The sequence below is a fragment of the Salmo salar genome, chromosome ssa01 (genome assembly GCF_905237065.1).
Source record: "Salmo salar chromosome ssa01, Ssal_v3.1, whole genome shotgun sequence".
NCBI lineage: Eukaryota > Metazoa > Chordata > Actinopteri > Salmoniformes > Salmonidae > Salmo > Salmo salar.
The window spans coordinates 138930475-138956178 of record NC_059442.1 but is presented as its reverse complement, the minus strand read 5'-3'; the positions used below and the strand labels follow the sequence as shown (position 1 = coordinate 138956178).

Here is a 25704-nt window from a genome sequence, read left to right as displayed (position 1 = left end):
GACCAAGGTTGTTCTTGCCTGGTTGCTCAGTTTGGTCGGATGGCCATCTCTAGGCAGAGTCTGGGTAGTTCCATATTTTCAATTTCCCAATGCTACAGAACACTGTGCTCTTGGAAACTTTCAACACTCAAGAAATTGTTTCATATCCTTCCCCAGATATGCCTCATTGCAATTCTACCTTGATGATCGATGCATAATTCCCCCGACCTCATGGCTTGGTTTTTGCTCTGACATGCACTGTCAACTGTGGGACCTTATATAGACAGGTGTGTACGTTTCCAAATCATGTCCAGTTAATTGAATTGGCCACAGGTGGACTCCAATCAAGTTGTAGAAACATCTCAAGGCTGATCAAATGAAATTGCATGCACCTGTGCTCAATTTGGAGTGTGATACGGTTGAAGTCAGACGTTTGCATATGCTTAGGTTGGAGTCATTAAAACTCGTTTTTCAACCACTCCACATATTTCTTGTTAACAAACTATAGTTTTGGCAAGTTGGTTAGGACATCTACTTTGTGCATGACACAAGTCATTTTCCCAACAATTGTTTACAGACAGATTATTTCACTTATAATTCACTGTATCACAATTCCAGTGGGTCAGAAGTTTACATACACTAAGTTACTGTGCCTTTAACCTAGTGTCCCACCCACGGTTCACACTATTCAACAGCCAGTGAAAAATCAGAGCGCCAAATTTAAAACCACAAAATGTCATAATTCAAAGTTCTCAAACAAAGGACTATTTTACACCATTTTTAAAGGTACACGTCTCCTTAACCTCTTACATCTAGACGTTCCGCTAGCGGAACACCTGCTCCAATATCCAATGATAGGCGTGGCGCGAATTACAAATTCCTCAAAAATACAAAAACTTCAATTTTTCAAACGTATGACTATTTCACAGCATTTTAAAGACAAGACTCTCCTTTATCTAACCACACTGTCCGATTTCAAAAAGGCTTTACAGCGAAAGCAAAACATTAGATTATGTCAGCAGAGTACCCAGCCAGAAATAATCAGACACCCATTTTTCAAGCTAGCATATGTCACAAAAACCCAGAAGACAGCTAAATGCAGCACTAACCTTTGATGATCTTCATCAGATGACACACCTAGGACATTATGTTATACAATACATGCATGTTTTGTTCAATCAAGTTCATATTTATATCAAAAAACAGCTTTTTACATTAGCATGTGACGTTCAGAACTAGCAAACTTCCGGGGAATTTACTAACAATTTACTAAGTTACTCACGATAAACGTTCACAAAAAGCATAACAATTATTTTAAGAATTATAGATACAGAACTCCTCTATGCACTCGATATGTCCGATTTTAAAATAGCTTTTTGGTGAAAGCACATTTTGCAATATTCTAAGTACATAGCCCAGCCATCACGGGCTAGCTATTTAGACACCCGGCAAGTTTAGCCTTCACCAAAATCAGATTTACTATAACAAAAATGTTCTTACCTTTGTTGTCTTCGTCAGAATGCACTCCCAGGACTTCTACTTCAATAACAAATGTTGGTTTGGTCCCAAATAATCCATCGTTATATCCGAATCGCGGCGTTTTGTTCGTGCGTCCCAGACACTATCCGAAATGGTAAATCAGGGTCGCGCGCATGGCGCAATTGGTGAGAAAAAAATTCTAAATATTCCATTACCGTACTTCGAAGCATGTCAACCGCTGTTTAAAATCAATTTTTATGCAATTTATCTCGTAAAAAAGCGATAATATTCCGACCGGGAATCTCGTTTTCGGCAAACAGAGGAAAAATCACAAAGACGGGGGCGGCCAGGGCACGCGCCTAAGCCCACAGTCACTTGATCGGCCACTTGAGAAAGGCGATAATGTGTTTCAGCCTGGGGCTGGGATGACGACATTCAGGTTTTTCCCGGGCTCTGAGCGCCCATGGAAGACGTAGGAAGTGTCACGTTAGAGCAGAGATCCTTTGTAAAAGATAGAGATGGCAAAGAAGTTCAAGAAATGGTCAGACAGGCCACTTCCTGTAAAGGAATCTCTCAGGTTTTGACCTGCCATTTGAGTTCTGTTATACTCACAGACACCATTAAAACAGTTTTAGAAACTTTGGAGTGTTTTCTATCCAAAGCCAATAATTATATGCATATTCTAGTTACTGGGCAGGAGTAGTAACCAGATTAAATCGGGTACGTTTTTTTATCCAGCCGTGAAAATACTGCCCCCTAGCCATAACAGGTTAATGAAACCACGTTGTCCGATTTCAAAAAGGCTTTATGGCGAAAGCATAAAGTTAGATTATGTTAGGACAGTTCCAACACAAGAAAAAGCACACAGCCATTTTCCTAGCAAGGACAGGCGTCACAAAAACCAGAAAACCAGCTATGCATGCACTAACCTTTGACGATCTTCATCAGATGACACTCCTAGGACATCATGTTACACAATACATGCATTTTTTGTTTGATCAAGTTCATATTTATATCCATAAACCCCATTTTACATTGGAGCGTGATGTTCAGAAAATATTTTGCCTCCAATACTGTCGGTGAGCAGCACAACAATTTACAAAAATACTCACCATAAACGTTAATAAAATATTAAACTGTTATTCAAAGAATTATAGATGAACATCTCCTTTATGCAAACGCTGTGACAGATTTCAAAAAAGCTTCACGGGGAAAGCACACTTTGCAATAATCTGAGTACTGCGCTCAGAAAAATACACTAGGCAATACAGATACCCTCCATTTTGGAGTCATCTAAAATCATAAATAGCATTAGAAATATTCACTTACCTTTGATGATCTTCATCAGAAGGCACTTCCAGGAATCCCAGGTCCACAATAAATGTTGCTTTGTTTGATAAAGTCCATAATTTATGTCCAAATAGCTCCTTGTTGTTAGTGCGTTCAGTTAGCTACTCCAAGTGTAGGAAGCATGCGGAAAATGTCACGATGAAAAGTAAAAAAAGTTTGATTTACGTTCGTTCAAACATGTCAAACGTTGTATAGCATCAATCTTTAGGGCCTTTATCACTTAGAACTTCAATAATATTCCAACCAGACGATTCCAGCGTTTGGAACACAGATAACTCTCACGTGAATGCACGCCAATGAACAGCAGTACCTTCCTGAGTCAACAACTTCCAACTTCCTCTGTTCGCTCTCTGTTCATCATAGACGCCTCAAACAACTTTCTAAAGACTGTTGACATCTAGTGGAAGCCTTAGGAAGTGCAAAATTAACCCTAAGTCACTGTGTGTTTGATTGGCAATGACTTGAAAGGACTACAAGCACCAGAATTCTCACTTCCTGGTTAGATTTTTCTCAGGTTTTTGCCTGGCATATGAGTTCTGTTATACTCAGACATCATTTTTTGAAATTTCAGAGTGTTTTCTATCCAAATCTACTAATAATATGCATATTCTAGTTTCTGGGCCCGAGAAGTAGGCCATTTAATTTGGGTACGTTTTTCATCCGGCCGTGAAAATACTGCCCCTACCCTAGAGGTTAAACAGCTTGGATTAATTCCAGAAAATGTCATGGCTTTAAAAGCTTCTGATGGGCTAATTGACATCATTTGAGTCAATTGGAGGTTTACCTGTGGATGTATTTCAAGGCCTACCTTCAAACTCAGTGCCTCGTTGCTTGACATCATGGGAAAATCAAAAGAAATCAGCCAAGAATTGTAGACCTCCAAGTTCATCCTTGGTAGCAATGTCCAAACTCCCGAAGGTACCACTTTCATCTGTACAAACAATAGTACGCAAGTATAAACACCATGGGACCACGCAGCCGTCATACTGCTCAGGAAGGAGACGTGTTCTGTCTCCTAGAGATTAACGTACTTTGGTGCGAAAAGTGCAAATCAATCCCAGAACAACAGCAAAGGACCTTGTGAAGACGATGGAGAAAATGGGTACAAAATTATATCCACAGTAAAATGAGTCCCATATCGACATAACCTGAAAGGCCGCTCAGCAAGGAAGAAGCCACTGCTCCAAAACTGCCATAAAAAAGCCAGACTACAGTTTGCAACTGCACATGGGGACAAAGATCGTACTTTTTGGAGAAATGTCCTCTGGTCTGATGAAACAAAAATAGAACTGTTTGGCCATAATGACCATCATTATGTTTGGAGGAAAAAGGGGGAGGCTTGCAAGCTGAAGAACACCCAACCATGAAGCACAGGGGTGGCAGCATCATATTGTGGAGGTGCTTTGCTGCAGGAGGGACTGGTGTACTTCACAAAATAGATGGCATCATGAGGCAGGAAAATTATGTGGATATATTGAAGCAGCATCTCAAGACATCAGTCAGGAAGTTAAAGCTTGGTCGCAAATGGGTCTTCCAAATGGACAATGGCCCCAAGCATACTTCCAAAGTTGTGGCAAAATGGCTTAAGGACAACAATGTCAAGGTATTGGAGTGGCCATCACAAAGCCCTGACCTCAATCCTATAGAAAATTTGTAGGCACAACTGAAAAAGCGTGTGTGAGCAAGGAGGCCTACAAATCTGACTCAGTTACACCAGCTTTGTCAGGAGGAATGGGCCAAAATTCACCCAACTTACTGTGGGAAGGTTGTTGAAGGCTACAATTTAAAAGCAATGCTACCAAATACTAATTGAGTTTGTAAACTTCTGACCCACTGGGAATGTGATGAAAGAAATAATTCTCTCTACTATTATTCTGACATTTCACATTATTAAAATAAAGTGGTGATCCTAACTGACCTAAGTTAGGGAATTTTTACTTACATTAAATGTCAGGAATTGTGAAAACCTGAGTTTAAATGTATTTGGGTAAGGTGTATTTAAACTTTCAACTGTACATTTGCACCCCAAAAAATTGACATGTTTTCACTTTGACATTATGGAGTAGTGTGTGTGTGTGGTGGGTGAGATTAAATAAATACATTTTAATCTATTTTGAATTCAGGCTGTAGCATAACAGAATGTGGTGAAGAGTCAAGGGGTATGAACAATTTCTGAAGGCACTGTACTTCTTTTTTCAAAATTAGAATCTTTATTGTTTTGGTTTGTGATATTGTTGATATCCATTCTGTCTTTCTGTTTCAGGCCCAGTCCAAACCAGTACACCCCCCACGGTTGTACAGAAATCTGCCCCAGCCACCCAGACAAGTACACCCACTCCACAGGTGCTAAAACATCATCTGCCTATTGAAATAAATAAGATATTAGACCAACAATCAATTTATTGTAGGACAGGTCATAATAGTAGAGACAAATGCAGTGTCTAGAGACATCTGTCTGTTTGCTGTCCTCTAGGCTGCGCTGAGTGTGAATGCCCTGGAAAAGCAGCTGCAGCCGAGGAAGGACTCAGACCCAGTCATGGCTGGAATACTGGAGGAGGTAACAGATTAATCCAATAGTCTTTCTCTCAAACTACTGCTACTTAATTACTTTTTTATTTTATTATGAATCCTATTTAGTATCATAACCACACACATTCAGTGGAGTTAACCCACAAAGGAATCGAACCCAGCACCATGCTCCAACCAATTTACACTATATGGGTCTTGCTATAAATAATGGGGCTAATGTGTGACGTTGGTATAAACATTTCAAAATGCTTTGAAATAACAACAAAAAAAACTTTTTTTATGCAGTTCCAGTTGTGTACTTGGGGGAATATATTTGCAAGTTGGCCCATAATTCCACCTTTACAATAAGATGGGCCTAGGACTATACATCCTTTAAGCAGGGTTCATACAGACAAGGACTTTTAGTGATTTTGTTTCAAGCTCTTAATTTATATTTTGAAGGACCTCAATGTTATACAATTGTATAATGTGTATAATTGTACATATAGGGCCTAATATAGAACGCGCCCCCCAAAAAAAGGCATGCAAAAAGTAGGCCTTACCAATGCGTTGATATTCAAATTATTATTACATTACAAAATATGTGAAAATAATGTCGACTTCACTAAATACACTGAAAGAAAATATATAAAAGCAACATGCAACAATTTCTTAGATTTTACTGAGTTACAGTTCATATAAGGAAATCAGTAAATTGAAATATATAAATTAGGCCCTAATCTATGGACTGGGAATATACAGTGCATTTGGAAAGTATTCAGACCATTGACTTTTTCCACATTTATTACATTACAGCCTTATTATAAAATGTATTAAATAGGTTTTTTTTCTTTCATCAATTTACACACAGTACCCCATAAAGCAAAAACAGTTTTTTATTTTTATTTTATATGAGCAAATTTCTGACATTTACATAAGTATTCAGACCCTTTTACTCAGTACTTTGTTGAAGCACCATTGGCAGCAATTACAGCACACCTGTATTTGGGGAGTTTCTCTCATTCTTTTCTGCAGATCCCCTCAAGCTCTGTCAGGTTGGATGGGGAGTGTCGCTGCACAGCTATTTTCAGGTCTCCAGAGATGTTCAATCATGTTCAAGTCCAGGCTCTAGCTGGGCCACTCAAGGACATTCAGAGATTTGTCCCAAAGCCACTACTGCGTTGTCTTGGCTGTTTAGGGTCGTTGTCCTGACCTCCTGTCTGAGGTCCTGAGCGCAAGGATCTCTCTGTACTTTGCTCCATTTGTCTTTCCCTCGATCCTGACTTGTCTCCCAGCCCCTGCCACTAAAAAACTTTCCCACAGCATGATGCTGTCACCACCATGCTTCACAGTATGGATGGTGCCAGGTTTCCTCTAGACGTGGAAACGTGATGCTTGGCATTCAGGCCAAAGAGTTCAATTTTGGTTTCATCAGACCAGATAATCTTGTTTCTTATGGTCAGAGTCCTTTAGATGCCTTTTGGCAAGCTCCAAGCAGGCTGTCATTTGCCTTTTACTGAGTGGCTTCCGTTTGGCCACTCTACTATAAAGGCCTGATTGGTGGCGTGCTCAAAGATGGTTGTCCTTCTGGATGGATCTCCCATCTCCACAGAGGAACTCTGGAGCTCTGTCAGAGTGACCATCAGGTTCTTTGTCACCTCCCTCACCAAGGCCCTTCTCCCCTGATCGCTCAGTTTGGCTGGGTTGCCAGCTCTAGGAAGAGTCTTGGTGATTCCAAACTTCTTCCATTTAACAATGATGGAGGCCACTGTGTTCTTGGGGATCTTCAATGCTGCAGAAAGGTTTTGGTACCCTTCCCCAGATCTTTGCCTCAGTACAATTCTGTCTTGGAGCTCTACGGACAAGTCCTTTGACCTCATGGCTTGGTTTTTGCTCTGACGTGCACTGTCAACTGTGGGTCCTTATATAGATGTGTGTGTCTTTCCAAATCATGTCCAGTCAATTAAATTTACAACAGGTGGACTCTAATAAAGTTGTGGAAACATCTCAAGGATGATCGATGGAAACAGGATGCACCTGAGATCAATTTCACATCTCATAGCAAAGGGTCTGAATACTTATTTAAATAAGGTATTTCTATTATTTTTCATAAATGTGCAAACATTTCTAAAAACCTGTTTTAGCTTTCTCATTATGGGCTATTATATGTAGATTGAGGACATCTTTTTATTTAGTCCATTTTAGAATAAGCCTGTAATGTAACAAAATGTGGAAAATGGGAAGGGGTCTGAATACTCTAAGGAAATGCACTGTAGATATCAATCTGTTGGTCACAGATCCTTTAAAAAAAAAAAACATTAAATATAAACATATGGGTGTGGATCAGAAAACCAGTCAATATCAGGTGTGACCACCATTTGCCTCATGCAGCACGACACCTCTTCTTCAAATATACTTTATGAGGCAGTTGATTGTGCCCTGTGTAATGTTGTCCAACTCCTCTTCAATGGCTGTACTAAGTTGCTTGATATTGGTGGGAACTAGAACACAATGTCATACACATCAATCCAGAGCATCCCAAACGAGCTTAATGGGTGACATGTCTGGTGAGTATGCAGGCCATGGAAGAACTGGGACATTTCAGTATCCAGGAATTGTGTACAGATCTTTGTGACATGGGGCCGTGCATTATCATGCTGAAACATGAGGTGATGGCGGCGGATGAATGGCACGACCATGGGCCTCAGGATCTCGTCACAGTATCTTTGTGCATTCAAATTGCCATCGATAAAATGCAGTTGTGTTCGTTGTCCGTGGCTTATGCCAGCCCATACCATAACCCCACCACCACCATGTGGCACTCTATTCACAATGTTGACATCAGCAAACCGCTCGCCCACACAACGCCATCTGCCCAGTGAAACTGGGATTCCTCCGTGAAGAGCACACTTCTTCAGTGTGACAGTGGCCATCGAAGGTGAGTATTTGCCCACTGAAGTCGGTTACGACGCTGAACTGCAGTCAGGTCAAGACCTTGGTGAGGACGCAGATGAGCTTCCCTTACACTGTTTCTGACAGTTTGTGCAAAAATTCTTGGTTATGCAAACCCACAGTATCATCAGTTTTCTGGGTGGCTGATCTTAGACGATCCCGCAGGTGAAGAAGCCGGATGTGGAGGTTCTGGTCTGGCGTGGTTACACGTGGTCGGAGGTTGTGAGGCCGGTTGGACATACTGCCAAATTGCCTAAAATGTCGTTGGAGGCGATTTATGGTAGGGAAATGAACATTAAATTCTCTGGCAACAGCTCTGGTGGACATTCCTGCAGTCAGCATGCCAATTGCACACTCCCTCAACTTAAGACATCTGTGGCATTGTGTTGTGACACAACTGCACATTTTCAGAGTGGCCTTTTAATTGTCCCCAGCACAAAGTGCACCTGTGTAATGATCATGCTGTTTAGTCTTGTGTGTTAGTCTATTCTACACAATTGCGCACAGTAGGCACAAAAACATGAACTCGTATCCTTGATGTTAAGTCTAGCGCGACCCGACCTGTAAATAAAGCAGACAAAAACAGATGTTCAAGATCAGTTCACTAGGGATATTAGATCCAATGTGGATCCAGGCACAACTGTCCTCACCAGTGTAAAGAATGAGACGGAAAAATATTCTGGACATTCCTCGTTAACCTTTTTTCCGGCACTTGGGCTGTTGCATTGCATGCGCTATCACAACAGCTGTTTGTCACTTGACTATCAGTAAGAAAATATCTTCCTGGATAAGATGATGATGTGTGAAAATAGCTCATCACAAAATGCGCATCCAACAAATATTGTGCATAATTATTGAAGAACCACGTTCATGACAGTATTGATTTAGGTTTTAAGTAGGAAGGTAAGGTGACTCTCGTTTAGAAGACACTCGTTCAATGTCTAATTTGACTGATTAATGCTTAATATAATGATAAACGACAACTTACACTGCCATAATTGCAAGGACAGAAAAGTAATGTTTTATGTCACATGATTTTAGACACATCCGTCGAGACAACAACCATGAGAAAGGGTTAAACAGGTTTTAAATCAACGCGTACATTTTATTGAATGTAGCTGGCTCCCCCCTTATATCTTAATGTAATGACATCAACAATAAAATGGCAGATTATCAACAGCTGTAAGAAGTTTTCCAGTGTAAGAAATCCTCACTGATACCCGAGTTTATAGAAAGACCCATATGGTTCATCATGGTAGCTTCATGCTGGTTGTGTTCCTCTCAGATCGCCCACTTCCAGAAGGAGTTAGATGACCTGAAGGCACGCAGCCACAAGGCAGACTTCAGAGTGGGCACCACAGAGGAGATGAAGGAGCTGAGGAAGGAGTCTGAGGACCTCCACATCTTCACCCTGGAGATCAAAGACACCACTGAGGTACAGTACGGATTTAATTTCATTTGATTAGATGTTATTATTTCAGAGATAAGGCCAGCATCAATCAGAATATGAAGCTCTGTGTAGTTGCCATTGTTAATTTATGTACCCAGTTGTGTAAATTCAAAGTAACAAAGTAATCAGTTGCATTCACGTGGCCCATGAACTCACACCCCCTGGTGTTGCCAGGTCTATAACAACAAAATTAGCCATTTCAACTTAAGTACAACCACCTAGACCTCATAGGCTCTTACCATGTGTATGTGTGCTTGTTCTCCCCAGTCTCTCCACGGGGACATCAGCACTCTGAAGACCACCATGCTGGAGGGCTTTGCCGGGGCGGAGGACGCAAAGGCCCAGAGTGAGCTCAACAGACACCGGGGCTACCTGCAGCTGCTGTACAAGAAACCACTGGACCCACGCAGTGAAGACCAACTCAAGGTAAGCCTCTGGATAGATACGGAATGAATGGTTAGATGTGTATATCGAACGTCTATCATTCCTCAGGGTGGATGTGGTAGAAATGGTAAAAGCCTAACACTATTGAAAATAATTCACTGTGTAGAAGACTTTGTTGGACTGTCATTTCTTTTGGGGTTTTCTCCCCATAACCAGGAGATTCGCAGGCTGTACCAGTATGTAAAGTTTGCTGTGGAGGATGTGAACGACGTGTTGGACCTGGAGTGGGAGAAACATCTGGAGAATAAGAAGAAACAGAAGTGAGTGAGAATTCTCTTTCACTTCCTATGTCAATTTCCAATTGTCATTGAATGTTTCCTTTCTAACCAGTTTCCTCTGTGGTACTCCTCTGTCTCTTCCAGACACATGATTGTCCCAGAGAGGGAGGCTCTATTCACAGCCTTGGCCAACAACCTGGACATCATCAACCAGCAGAAGCAGAGGCTGGACACACTGGTCAAAGACCTCCATGCCCTGCGGCTCTACAACAAGACTGCAGCCTGGAGCACTCCTGCCCCCAGCCAGCCTGCTGCTACCACCCCCACCGAACAGAGGTATGTACAAGGGTGTATACCTGAAATACAATGGCCAGATTTATTGTAGCATGAAGATCTGTTCAGAGGCAGTAAGTTTTTTTTTATGTCAAATTTTTCACTGGGGTATGTGTGTTGCAAAGTAGTGTTTTTTTATTTTATTTTTATGCATAGTGGTTAAAAATCAATGATCACTTATGAATTCCCTCTGTATTTACTAGTTTGGACAACGAGCTGGAGAGTTTGAGGGATGCACTCCTGAAAGCCAGTCTGGAGACCATTCCCAAGACCACTTCGAAATCTCCAGGCAAAATGCTTACATTTTCCAACACGTCTCACTGTGTTAACTGTTGTGCTTGAGAGATGTAAATGTAATTTGACTCCTTCAATTTCTGCAGCCAAAATGTCTCCGATGAAGCAGTCTCAGCTGCGTAACTTTCTCTCCAAGAGGCAGACACCACCAGTCCGCTCCACCGCTCCAGGTATTCCCAACACCAACACACAGAACACAGTGACCAGTGCTGAGCAGTGAAGTATAAGTAACGTGTGGCATTTACCCCTCCTGAATGTCCTCTATCTTTCCCCCAGCCAACCTGTCCCGCTCGGCCTTCCTCTCTCCCAAATACTACGCGGACCTGGACGATGTGAGCTCCACCTCCTCCCTGTCTCAGGCCCTGGACCCAGACTACTCCCATTATTTTGCGGAGGAAGAACCAGAGCCTGAGCCTGCCCCCCTCCCCATGCTCCCCCTCTCTATGCCCCGCCACCCCACGGTGGTACGCACCCCCTCCATAGCCCCGGGGTTTGGGGCCATCCAGTCCACTCCCTTCAGTAAGGTGCGCCAAGGACTGGGCCTCAGCCCCATCATGAGCCCAGGTAGGAAACTATTGAGCTTATTTGACCTTTATTTAACCAGGTTGGTTGGAGAACAGCAGGTAATACAACTTTGCTGTTGTTTAGTAGTATGTCATTGATATTGTATGTTTTACCCTCTAGTATCAACCATCAGGACACAGAGAGGACAGACAACCTTATGTCAAAGTGCTGTACTATGGTTTTAAGAGAGCTATTCTGTAGTACAGTAAGTCATCAAATTCTTCTCTAGTTCCAACCAATAAGATCAACATGGGAGGTGCCGACAGCACGGCACTAGCCACTAAGACGGTGAAGCACGGAGCCCCGCCTACTGAGAAGGCCACACCCGTCCCCCTTCCTGCCCAACAGGCTGCTGCTAAAGCCGCTTTCCTCAGACAAATGGCCAATCAGAAACCAGGTAGGCGGGTTGCAATTAATGGGAAGTACATTGCATTTGTGACCGTTTTTCTGTCACTGTAACAACATACAATGTTGCCTTGAGACCTAGTATAAAATCTATGGACATTTTTTTTCTTTCTGCTCTGCAAAGGACATGGGCTTTGGGATCTGTTTCTGTGTTGTGACCATGTTAGGCTATGTTACCTTAACAGTATAACTCGTTTTAAAAAAGAACAAGCTAGGAAGAAACTTTCATTGTTAATCTCACTACATTTAAAACAGTTTGAAGACACTCAGATTAAGAGACCGGTAGAGCTTCTATTCTGCTCACTGTCGGTTCACTTTGAACAGTAAAACTCAATGCTATGTTCATACTCAGACACCAGGGGGAGACAAAGACCTCAGGATCATAGGTGAACTGACAGCCTCATGACTTTACTATGAAGAATAATGGTTGACAATAGTTTAATCAATAAATTAAATAATTACATACAATTATTTAAACAGTGCTTTTAAAGTTTTAATCAATTGAGACTATTCGTCTGAATATAGTGTACATCAGTCTGTTGGTAACCCAAAATAACATGACCGGTATGATTTGAAGTGATTGAATGAAAAGGTTAGATAATTTTTACACACAAAAGTGACAAAATATGTGCGTCTGGTTGTCCCAATGTCAGTTTTAATGACAAATTGTCATTGACGTTTCTTCTTTGTGGTCAACCAGCAGTCAGTGGCTCTCTGACAGAGTCCACCCTGAAGACTGTTCCCCAGGTGGTCAACGTACAGGAGCTCAATGACAAAGGACCGCCACCGCCTATCTCCACTGTGATCAGGTAATCCATCATCATCATCAATTTTACCATCCCTCTTCATCAGGGCGTCACCTTGGGCCTACGCTCAAGAATGCTAGGCACCTTTTCTGATTACAATTCACAAAAAGTAGAAAGGACATTAAATGAAACAAAATATTATGTAGATAAGAAATCTGTAGACAGTGAATACATTTCGTTAGGAACGGGCTGAGTGGATCCTATCTAATATTGTTACAATAGTTGGCTGATTCCAATCTAACCATTACTGTAAAAATAACCTACAGTCCACATAACTACTGTACACAGCAGCTTTCTTGTTTTTGTTTGTCTAATTGAAAAACTTCTGTGTGCTGCAGTGTTAAGGTCTGCTGACAGTGCTGAGCCCCTCAGGGTCTGACACAGTGACTGTGTGTTTAAAAAAAAAAGTAATGTCACGGAAATACAAAGTCTTTCTTTGTAGTCTAATACGTGTAAGGTGTACACTATATACTGTATTTGAGTTTGAACCATGCAGGGTCTTCTGATAGGCAAAGCTTTAAAACGAGGTTCCGCTGAGTGCCAGATTACTCTATGGTGGATGGAGGGAGAGAGGGGTTATCGCTATTTTAGCTTGGCGAGGCACATTTACAATGACTCGCTGATGCAGAAAGAGACAGCTACACACACAAATAAGGGCAATAGAAAGAACAGGGTGAGCGGGTGTGCTGTACAGACAGTGACAGGACTAGACTGGTGCTGCATGAAGGGGCCATGTGTGTGTGTGTGTGTGGGGATGGGCACACACATGGGCAATGGACCATGTTATAAAGTGTGTGTGTGTGTGTGTGTGTGTGTGTGGGTGGGTGAGTTTACGTCCTGAGGGACGAGGGCCCACTTCAGCACTAGCCTATGCTATTTGTGTGGTTGTGTGTGTGTGGGGCTGCATACTTTACGTCAGTGTACAGTGTGAGTGGTTCCCAACGATGCAGAGAAATATTTTACAAATGATATAACACAATGAGTAACGATAACTTGGTTATATACACGAGGTACCAGCACTGAGTGGATGTGCAGTGGTACGAGGTAATTGAGGTAGAGATGTACATACTGTAGGTGGGAATAAAGTGACTAGGCAACAGGATAGATAATGAACAGTAACAGCAGTGTATGTGATGAGTAAAGAGTTAGTGGAAAAAACGGTCAATGCAGATAGTCCGGGTAGCTATTTAGTTAACTATTTTACTATGTAGCACTAAATAGTTTAATAGTCACTGCCATTGGTGATGAAAGGGCTGTTGATGACAGCTGTGCATGTCATGTCAATACCAGAGTGTCTAAGGGGCGCCAGGATGGACAGATGTTGGCAGCAGGTACAGCCCTGTATTCCTGTTCCCATAAAGTGACAGAGGGAAAATGTCATCGTCCCCAATGTCACAGTACAGTCAGCCTGGAGGGAGAGGGGGCCTTTAATTGGTACCGTCAGCAGTTTCTGGTTTTAGAATAAATGTTCTTGGGGGAAAAGGAAAGTTCATTTTATGCTTAAGTGCAGATAAGAAATAAACGCACACGTTCTGTTCTTTGTAGATAATATCTGGTATTTGGGAATGAAATTGTTTGACTGCACCAAATGTCAGTTTATTCAGAGGACCTTCCTTGCTTACAAATAGAGTTTTGAATAGTTGTTGGTCTTACATTTGAGTGTGAAATGCACTTTACCCATCGTCCTTATCTAGGGAGATCCTCTTTCTCTCTTAGTCTCACCCTGGTCCCTTATTTTTCCCATGGCATCACATTAAATCACCCATGGCTAATAGTCACCCATAGCAACCGGTCTGATTACTTCTCAGACGAGTTATATGCAGGAACAGCCATTTACTAATCCCATATCCCCAGCCTGTCCTGTCTTCACTGCAGTAGTGTTGTCCTGCCCCAGCCATGGTGTGGAACTGGGGAGACAGTATAGATTATCAGAGGCACTGCTGCTGCCAGCCAGATGCCAACTGCCAACATCCGGACGGAGAATGTGATTTGGTGTATGGGGGAAAACACAGCCGCAGCAGTATAGGGTTTTCTCTCACACAACTTCTCTCTCTCACTCCTCTTTTCTGTCCTCGGCTCTCCCATTCTTTCCCTGTCTCTCTCTTTCGTGTCACATCTGTCATCTAATGCCCTTTTACACGCGCACACACACACACACACAACATGACTTAAACAGAGCAGAACACCTCAAAGCATATAGCCAGCTGTAGCATCCTTCCTATTAAGATTTACTTCAATTAATTCATTTCATTTTATCCGTGGGTGGTCTTTACATTTCTAGGCTTCAGTGGCCGTGTGATAGAGTTATAGTGTGTTAGCAGCAGGAACATTGCACTGGAGTGGGTGGTCACTGGTGCCTGGCCTAGCCTGCCTGGCAGTGATAAAGCTGGCCAAGTTGTAAACCTAGGCTGATACATGGCAGTGCTTGTAAATGTCTGTTGGTGCCAGGTTACAGTGCGTGCGTGCGTGCGTGCGTGCGTGCGTGCGTGCGTGCGTGCGTGCGTGTGCGCGCGCGCGCGTGTACGTACGTGTCTTGTGCTTGACCTCTAGTACCTAGGAAACAGCAGACAACAGCAGAGCTCTCTCCCATCTCTCAGAGTTAATGCATGGGTAAGGCCTGCCCATGCAACTTTGATGGAGAGACACTGAATAATTGACAGTGTGTGTTGCTGACCCAAGGCGATAGGTCCACACTTCCGCTCACCAAACGGACATGTTTGTAACTATGGAAATGTTGTAGCAAAGAGAACTTGGCCCTGTTCCAAAACAACTCCTAGCCCCCGTCTTTGCAGATCTGAAAGAATAAGATGGGTCTAAGCAAAATGGGGGAAGTTCCAATAAAACCAATTGAAAACCATTTCGCTTACACCTTTCCAATTCCTGCAGTGTGTGGAGCTCTGTTGTGTCTGGTGTTTGAGTAGTTCTAAAATGTATAGCTTGCTTCACTGTTTGTTGACTACTACTAGTGTTATGTAGGCTACTCTGGTTCCTGCACAGTACTGGCTGATGGGGAGAGCCTGCACTACCTCTTTCTCCCTGGAGGGGGCCCTGTTGTCAATGAGATTTTAGTGGCCATTCTTGGCCTGACTTGGGCATGCTTGAGTAAGTGGGGGCTCAAGATGACAGCATTGGTACCTCACAGTTCAAACTCATCAATGTTTAAATAAACCTGTCACAGGTTCAGCCGTTACTTTACGCTACACATCCTCCTCGGTCTGCTAACTCACTGGCCTTAGCGGCTTACATCTGTAGTGGAAGATCTAGGATCTGTAGCGCTTCCCATTAGCTTTTTGATCACCTCTTATCTCAGGCCTGTTCAGTGTGCCTGTTTCTTCTTTTGTTTAGTGCTTAGGCCATTTCTTCAACAAGCACATTCCTTTTGTGTGTGTGTGCGTGTGCGTATTGATCGATGCGGGCTGCCCAAGGCCCTGTGGTGATGCGGTGCTCATACTGATGCAGCACTGAGACGGCCGTGAGTAGAGTTGCTGATGAGCGGAGTAATCATCCCCAGCTCTGCCACCTGCTCTGTGCCCCCTCATCCAGAACTAGCCACACACACACACACACACACACACACACACACACACACAACAAGAACCACCAGACAGACACCCACATTGAAAGATGAAAGAACCACTAAACACACACTTAACCCAAATATTATGCATCTATACACATACATACTCGTCACCACTACCTACCTCATAGGAAACACACAGTCACTTTACCAAACACACAGTCACTTTACCAAACACACACCTCTCCACCAGAGAGAAGATCCACTGTGTCCCTAGTCAGGTTGATGTCCCTAGTACAGCAGTTCTCTGATGTGGAGTCATAGCTTATTGGAGGTGAGTCCATCACATGAGACGAGAGCCATCAGCCCTGGTTTGTGTATGTGGGCCGCAGCCGAGAGAAACAGACTCCAGCTAGACGGCTTTATCAGGTCACTGCCTCCGTCGCATCTGATTCACTGCCGGCATAGGCTAGCAATCTGAGTGCATATCTGGCTTGCCATCCCCCACGGCACTCACTGCCCCAATCTCCCTCTCTTTTATCACCTCTTTCACAAACCGCTCCCTCTCTGTCCTCTATATCCCTCCCTCTTCATCTTTAGTTCTCCCATGCCTCTCTCCCGATCGGTCACTGTCTGCCATGCTCTCTTTCCTTCTCTGCCCTCTCCCAATGTCTTTGCCTCCCTATCTCACCCTCGCTCATTCTCTAACCCTCTGCCCCCCCCATCTCCCCCCGTGTCTCTGAGAGGATGTAATTGATGGTCCTCTCTCTCTCTCTGCTAGGCCTCGCTCCTCTATTGTGATGCGGTTGAATATTTTGGCAGGATTCTCCCTGGGGCCATTTTCCAAATTAGCCCTGCTCACAATAACGAGTCCACCACAGCCAGACAGTCTGATAGGCGGCTTATTTTAGAGATGCATTCCCCAGCCAGTCAGTCCCTCAGACACAACACTGGGCCTGTATTGTGTCCATCCACGCCAGTATGGTTTTGGTTCAGTTGTCAATAGTCTGTCCGTGGCAGTGGTTGATGTTGAAGAATAATTAGTAAGGCAGTGCAGGCCTATTGTTCTATGGCTTTTGTCTTCTGTATTCTATTCACTACTGTAGGTATCGTACATGGCCTTGGCTTTTGTCTGGGATGAGACTATCCTTGGGTTATGCAGAGTGTTTGCAGATGGGCCAGTAAATTATAGGCTGATGCAAAGCGCTGACACACACACACACACACACACACACTCACACACCCCAATTAATCACTTGTGGCGTGAATGGCAATCACACCTCAGTTGTAAGTATGTGCATGTCTCCTCACTGACTTGCATTCGTTAACTTTCGGAAAGCAATTCCTGATGAAATGGAGTGGAGGAGATGAGAAATTAGGCTGTATTTCAAATGTGATGTATGCTTTGAATCCAGCTCGTTGTGCACGGTTGTTTTTATTTCCTCTTTCTCCCTCTCTCAGCTCCTCAGTCCCAGCCCCGGTCGGTCAGGTTGTTCAGCAAGTTTTGGCTACAGTGGCCAACACCAACCAGGCCAAACGAGTGAGTATCAGCAGCCCATATGGCATCCTCCCAGCTGTCAAATCCTGTGAACTACATCACACTCCATACCTTTATGCCAGCTGTCTGGGTATTACTAGCCAGAGGCCTCATTTCTCCCTGCTCTAAGAAAGTCAAGTCAAGGTAAAACGTCACCAACTTGCAGTCGGAACCAACTGAATACATGTGCAAGAGATATTCAGCTACAACCGGAGGCAAATGGAAATTCAATAGAAAGTTATTGTTTATTCATAAATACCAAAGAGTTTAATGTGTGTGCTATCAGTGGCTGAATATCTCTCCTACACCCCATCTCTAAGAACTCAGCAACTCTGTGTAGTTCCTGGAGTTCCAGTGTAGTTGGCTGACGGCTGGGCTGCGTTGTTATGGGTTAGAGTGCACAGGGCTGTGAAATGCCCCAGGTTCCTCCCATGTCCCAGCGGTGGAGTGATACAAGTGGCAACTGGGTGGGAACTGAATCATACAGGGGAACTCTCACACACATCACACCCCATTTCGAACCAGGTTCAAGTTTACGGGATGACCCAAGCACTCATGACGCATAGCCTACACACCGATACACTCACAGAAAAAACACAGAATATGTTAACACTAAAACACTGTTTTGTGATAAACAGAATCCAAAGTCTGAGTAGTGAGATTAACTAAATTACATTTTGCTTTGATTTAGGATAAACATGAAAGTACATTTTTGGGTTCTCTAAAATAACATGTATTTTTCATTTTTGGGGGGTGTTTTTCGCCTTCTTATTTTCACCCTCTTACTTTGTTACTGGTTATTTTTGAAGCCTTGGCAAAGAGAGACGTTTAAACTGTCCTTCTGTTGTTTTTCTTGTCAGAATTCTACTCAAGGCATACTGAAGGTGTCCGCTGAGAGTGTCTGCTCAGCTTCCCCCCAGGGTTTTGTGTTTGGTAAGTACACACTGTAAAGATGAGATGTTTTAGATGCTCATCCCATCAAAACATGCTGGAAAGTCCCTTCCACCTAGAGTTGATGTATTTTTCCCAGGGTTTTTATATACTAGAAATCTACAAAATATCTGAGTGAACCATTCATACATTACATCCATTTGATTACATTCCGTACGTTACATATTTGATTAGCTCTTAGTATAAAAAGGTGTACTAGAACCTAATTATCATGCTTAATTTAATGCCATCTCCTCTCCCTCTCTCCCAGGCGGACCCCCTAAAGCTGACGCCCCAGTCTCCCTGCCCCCCTCCAGCTCAGCCCCATCACTGGGGGAGCAGAGCAGCAAAGCCTTCTCCTTCACCGCAGCGTGAGTCTCTGGGGTCAGGGGTCAGAGGGACACTTCATATTTTATATTTTAATTTTTTTTACATTTTAGTCATTTAGCAGACGCTCTTATCCAGAGCGACTTACAGTAGTGAGTGCATACATTTCATACATTTTTTTTATTTGTAATATTTTTTTTGTACTGGACCCCCGTGGCAATCGAACCCACAACCCTGGCGTTGCACACACCATGCTGGCGTTGCAAACACCATGCTCTACCAACTGAGCCACAGGGAAATAGGGAAGTTGAATAAAAGAAATAGACCAATGGCTGACTGTGTTTTCTCATACTATATGATGCTTTTGGACAGGTCTGCCGGGGGCTTCAGTTTCTCCTCTGTGTCCCAAGGAGCTCCACCAGGTACCTCTCTCGCTCATGCACAGCCATATATGCCACACATCAGTTTTAGTAGGCAGTAAAGTCAGTGTTAAGTTTGTTGAATGCCATATCAATGAAAGAGTTGTCTGGCTTAGTTTGTAAATCTGCGGTTCATATCTCTCTTCCCAGTAAAGGACGTGAGTAAATTCTCCTTCAGCAGCGCTGGCGGCGGCACAGGAAAGATGATGTTCGGCTCCTCTGCCGGGGAGGAACCCTTCTCCTTCACCCCCAAATCCACCTCCCCCGCCCTGGGGGCCAACGGCTCCCCCACCCCTCTTTCCAGCATGTCAGGCGAGCCTGTGAGGCCCACCTCCATCACCCCCACCCTCAGAGTGGAGCCCCAGGCCCCCAAGGTGGTAGGAGGAGAGACCCTGGGGAGTTTCTCAGGTCTACGTGTGGGCCAAGGGGACGAAGAGAAGCCCTCAGCGGCCACGTTTAGCTTTGGGCAGCCGGACAACGGAGGGGCGCTAGGGTTAGGCACGGGGGCAGCCCAGTTTAGTTTTGGGTCGGCCCTCCAGCAAGGGAAGCTAGCCGAGGCTGCATTTGGTGAGGCGGATTCTACCTTGACAGACTTATCCAAGGCTGCATTTAAGCCTCCCGAACCAGCCGCCCTGTCTGTCACTAAGCCTGTGTTCTCCACGTCAGCAGCCACCTCCTTCAGCAGCCTCCTAGCGGCACCCCTCTCTTCCCCCTCAACCACCCTGGAGAAGGAGCACCCCAAAACCCCCACCCCCCCGGCAGACCCCACTCCACCCCTAGAGCCTGCTTCCTCACAGCCCAGCCCCTCCGTCAGCCCCCCTATCGCTGAGCCTGAGGTTACTACCTCGCCAGAGTCCTCAGTCACCCCCACCCCTACCATCCCTGAAAAAGCCCCAACGCCCCCAGCTCCCCCCACCGCCTCGACCACCTCTTTCCCCCCTGCCTCCATCACCCCACCAGCCCAGGCAGCCCCAAACACCAGCCCAGAGCCTGTCAATGAGTCCACGCCTGCCCCTGAGGCCTCACCACCCGCAATCACCCCCACCCCGGTGGCCCCACCACTAGCCTACCCGGCCCCCAGCTCGGACAAACCTGTCTCCATCTTCACCCAGCCACCGGCCGTCATCGCAGTTAGCACAACTATAGCCGTCACCAGTCTCACCCCGGTCATCAACACTGCAGCCCCCGCCTCCACCACCCCTACCAACTCCAACTCCGTATTTGGGCAGCCCGCTCCAGCCTCAGCGGCTGCCGGCGGCTTTGGTTCCACCGGCTTCGGTGCTCCCCCTGCTACAGGCGCAGCAGCTGGCTTCGGGAAGCCCGTATTCGGACAGACAGTAGGCGGGTTTGGCCAGCCTGCTGCTAATGTAGCCGGTGGCTTTGGTTTTGGCCAGTCTGCATTTGGGGCCAACCCCGGATTTGGACAGCCCGCAGCGGCCTCCCCTGCTGCAGTTGCCAGTACCGCTGCTAGTGGAGGTGGTTTGTTTGGAGCCCTCAGTGTCAGCAATGCAAGCGGCTTTTCCTTTGGCACCCCCAGCGCCAGTACGGCCAGCAGTACAGGCACAGGCCTGTTCGGGCAGCCGAGCGCCACCCCGGCCTTCGGGCAGCAGAGTGCCGGGTTTGGACAAGGCTCTGTGTTTGGAAGCAACACCACCACTACATCCTCCACTGGTTTCAGCTTTGGACAGGCTGCAGGTGAGTGTGTTTGTGTGTGTGTAACACGTGTGTGTGAAAAGGCACTAATACTTGTTCCATCCTAGAATTCATCACCAATATAGTGTATTTTCTAAGTGGCAGACAGCTCAGGTCCAGCGTCTTATTGGAACATGGTCACCATGACACTGTATGAGGTTGTTTTAAGCCAGTCTAGTATTTACACAGATGACATCTCAAGCTGCCATTCTATCTCTTCTAGACTGGATGTAAAATCTGTTTAGGGATCAGACAATACCTAATGCTTCAGGATTGGATTACCAGATTCTAGTTGATTTTGACAAATACTCTCCAAATTCCATATTTAGGACTACTATAATTTTAGCAATGGTATGTTCACCTATACAAACATAGGTAGGGAAATAAGCAATGGGGCATCCTTGACAGTCAGAGCTGCTGCCAAAGTGTTTAAATGAATGTTGTTTTCCGTCTGTGGGACTGAACAGCATCATTAGGAAAGGCGTTTATCACGGCCATTCGGATAATGCAGCTAGGAGAGGAGCCCTTTACTCTCTGATACAGCCTCGTCCAGTCCATCCATCTGGGCCTGTTAGGATCTGCTGGTTCTGGCAGGCCATACTTCTCCGTATGTCCATGGGTCATAGGTACAGACACACATGATTTTATTTATTTTATTTAACCAGGTAGACAAGCTGAGAACAAGTTGTCATTTACAATTGCGACCTGGCCCAGATAAAGCAAAGCAGTTTGACGCATACAACAACACAGAGTTACACATGGCGTAAAACAAACATACAGTCAATAATATAGTAGAAAAATAAGTCTATATACAAAGTGAGCAAATGAGGTGAGATAAGGGAGGTAAAAGCAAAAAAGGCCATGGTGGCGAAGTAAATACAATATAGCAAGTAAAACACTGGAATAGTAGATTTGCAGTGGAAGAAAGTGCAAAGTAGAAATAGAAATACTGGGGTGCAAAGGAGCAAAATAAATAAATAAATACAGTAGGGGAATAGGTAGTTGTTTGGCCTAAATTATAGATGGGCTATGTACAGGTGCAGTGATCTGTGAGCTGCTCTGACAGCTGGTGCTTAAAGCTAGTGAGGGAGATAAGTGTTTCCAGTTTTAGAGATTTTTGTAGTTCGTGCCAGTCATTGGCAGCAGAGAACTGGAAGGAGAGGCGGCCGAAGGAGGAATTGGCTTTGGGGGTGACCAGAGAGATATACCTGCTGGAGCGAGTGCTACAGGTGGGTGCTGCTATGGTGACCAGCGAGCTGAGATAAGGGGGAACTTTACCTAGCAGGGTCTTGTAGATGACCTGGAGCCAGTGGGTTTGGCGACGAGTATGAAGCGAGGGCCAGCCAACGAGAGCGTACAGGTCACAGTGGTGGGTAGTATATGGGGCTTTGGTGACAAAACGGATGGCACTGTGATAGACTGCATCCAATTTATTGAGTATGGTATTGGATGCTATTTTGTAAATGACATCGTCGAGGATCGGTAGGATGGTCAGTTTTACGAGGGTATGTTTGGCAGCATGAGTGAAAGATGCTTTGTTGCGAAATAGGAAGCCAATTCTAGATTTAACTTTGGATTGGAGATGTTTGATGTGAGTCTGGAAGGAGAGTTTACAGTCTAACCAGACACTTAGGTATTTGTAGTTGTCCACATATTCTAAGTCAGAACCGTCCAGAGTAGTGATGCTGGACGGGCGGGCAGGTGCAGGCAGCGATCAGTTGAAGAGCATGCATTTAGTTTTACTTGTATTTAAGAGCAGTTGGAGGCCACGGAAGGAGAGTTGTATGGCATTGAAGCTCGTCTGGAGGTTAGTTAACACAGTGTCCAAAGAAGGGCCAGAAGTATACCGAATGGTGTCGTCTGCGTAGAGGTGGATCAGAGACTCACCAGCAGCAAGAGCGACATCATTGATGTATACAGAGAAAAGAGTCAGCCCAAGAATTGAACCCTGTGGCACCCCCATAGAGACTGCCAGAGGCCCGGACAACAGGCCCTCCGATTTGACACATTGAACTCTATCAGAGAAGTAGTTGGTGAACCAGGCGAGGCAATCATTTGAGAAACCAAGGCTATTGAGTCTGCCGATGAGGATGTGGTGATTGACAGAGTCGAAAGCCTTGGCCAGGTCAATGAATATGGCTGCACAGTATTGTTTCTTATCAATGGTGGTTAAGATATCGTTTAGGACCTTGAGCGTGGCTGAGGTGCACCCGTGACCAGGTCTGAAACCAGATTGCATAGCGGAGAAGGTGCGGTGGGATTCAAAATGGTCGGCAATCTGTTTGTTGACTTGGCTTTTGAAGACTTTAGAAAGGCAGGGTAGGATAGATATAGGTCTGTAGCAGTTTGGGTCAAGAGTGTCACCCCCTTTGAAGAGGGGGATGACCGCAGCTGCTTTCCGATCTTTGGGAATCTCGGACGACACGAGAGGTTGAACAGGCTAGTAATAGGGGTTGCAACAATTTCGGCAGATAATTTTAGAAAGAAAGGGTCCAGATTGTCTAGCCCGGCTGATTTGTAGGGGTCCAGATTTTGCAGCTCTTTCAGAACATCAGCTGACTGGATTTGGGAGAAGGAGACATGGGGAAGGCTTGGGCGAGTTGCTGTGGGGGGGTGCAGTGCTGTTGACCGGGGTAGGGGTAGCCAGGTGGAAAACATGGCCAGCCGTAGAGAAATGCTTATTGAAATTCTCAATTATAGTGGATTTGTCGGTGGTGACAGAGTTTCCTATCCTCAGTGCAGTGGGCAGCTGGGAGGAGGTGCTCTTATTCTCCAAGGACTTTACAGTGTCCCAGAACTTTTTTGAGTTTGTGTTGCAGGAAGTAAGTTTCTGCTTGAAAAAGCTAGCCTTGGCTTTTCTAACTGCCTGTGTATATTGGTTTCTAACTTCTCTGAAAAGTTGCATATCACGGGGGCTGTTCGATGCTAATGCAGAACGCCACAGGATGTTTTTATGCTGGTTAAGGGCAGTCGGGTCTGGAGAGAACAAAGGGCTATATCTGTTCCTGGTTCTACATTTCTTGAATGGGACATACTTATTTAAGATGGTGAGGAAGGCATTTTTAAAGAATAACCAGGCATCCTCTACTGAAGGGATGAGGTCAATATCCTTCCATGATAACAGGTACAGACACACACATGATAACATAGGCACTGTACACACACGTACACGTGGATTTTGTGTTGTGGATATGTAGTAGTAGAGTAGTGGCACACACTTCATGTGTTGAGAAATATAATGGTGTTTTATTGTATATAACTACCTCAATTTTGCTGGACCCCAGGAAGAGGGGATCCAAAATAAATACAAATAGGGACTCTGTAAACTACTATGTTGGAGGAAGTTGGAACTAAACACAGATCTAGGGTCAGTTTTTTGTTTCACCTGGTGCAGATGTGGTAAGGGTCGGGTTGGCGGTTAGCTGATTCCCGAGCTGTACATATAGGGGTAAGTTTGTTCGATGTACACATTCCATGGCACATGTTTTATGAATTGAGGGGCAAAACAACGCCGGATTCAAAACTTCAAATTTTTCTATTTAAATTACTATACAAAATTCTTGCAGCCAATAGAATGTTATATTTATGGGAGATACAATCTTCCCAGCTCTGCAGATTTTGCTGTGAGGAGGCAGTCATTAGATCATTTATTTTGGTACTGTCCATATGTAGCTCATTTTTGGTCACAGGTCCAGGAATGGCTGAAGAATTGCAACATTTGCCTAGAAATAACGCTGCAGATAGCAATACTGGGTGATTTGAAAAGCCATAGTCAGTCAATCAATCAATAATATAATAATTATTTTAGCAAAATTGTTTATTTTTTATTTACAATCTGTAGAAGCTATGAGAATAGGAAGGTTCAGTACTTTTGTGAAGCATCACAGCACAGTTGAAAAATATATGGCAAATAGAAATCCAAAATGGATGGTGTTAAGAGATAGATGGGAGGGGTTGAATGGAGCTGAAGGGTGGGACTAATAACAAGATAACCAATGTCAAACATACGGGGTCTGTAAAATGTATATAGGTTCAGGGATTTTGTGAAATAGCACAGTTACAAATAGAAATCTAACTGGATGGACATCAGAAATAGAGGAAGGACTCAAAACAAACAAAATATAAATATTGTAAAATAGATTGTGTCTGTAAAATGTGTATAAGATGTATAACCTGAAGGTAGAAGCCTAAGCATTATAATAAAGGTATATTCTAAAACAAGTATGTATATCTATATAGGTATATATATATATAGATAGATAGATAGATATGCGTATGTACATGGATTTATATATATTTACCAAAAAAATATATGGGGGATTGGAAATGATGCAGACAATTACATTGATGGAAGCAACAATCTTTCTGCAATATTAAGCTGATCCACCCCTTAAAATAAAAAAAATTACACTACCACTAACCAAGTCCCATAATGATGATGAAATAAACCAAGCCCTTGTAATGTGTTTTGAAGAGATTATATACTGAACCTTTTTAATT

The 25704-nt window shown here is 44.2% G+C and overlaps 1 protein-coding gene across 4 annotated transcripts in view; it reads left to right on the top strand.

Annotated features, from left to right (window-relative positions):
* nup214 (nucleoporin 214) overlaps positions 1-25704 on the top strand; it is a 76854-nt gene that overhangs the window by 18280 nt on the left and 32870 nt on the right. For all 4 annotated transcript variants that reach the window (XM_014133089.2, XM_014133105.2, XM_014133096.2 and 1 more), the window contains exons 14-29: positions 5072-5151; positions 5282-5365; positions 9554-9703; positions 9986-10144; positions 10319-10422; positions 10525-10716; positions 10917-11002; positions 11094-11177; positions 11284-11571; positions 11801-11968; positions 12677-12785; positions 17761-17839; positions 18697-18769; positions 19038-19137; positions 19466-19515; positions 19663-21207. In XM_014133089.2, the coding sequence (XP_013988564.1) occupies positions 5072-5151; positions 5282-5365; positions 9554-9703; positions 9986-10144; positions 10319-10422; positions 10525-10716; positions 10917-11002; positions 11094-11177; positions 11284-11571; positions 11801-11968; positions 12677-12785; positions 17761-17839; positions 18697-18769; positions 19038-19137; positions 19466-19515; positions 19663-21207 (3351 nt within the window). The remainder of the gene's footprint in view (positions 1-5071; positions 5152-5281; positions 5366-9553; positions 9704-9985; positions 10145-10318; positions 10423-10524; positions 10717-10916; positions 11003-11093; positions 11178-11283; positions 11572-11800; positions 11969-12676; positions 12786-17760; positions 17840-18696; positions 18770-19037; positions 19138-19465; positions 19516-19662; positions 21208-25704) is intronic.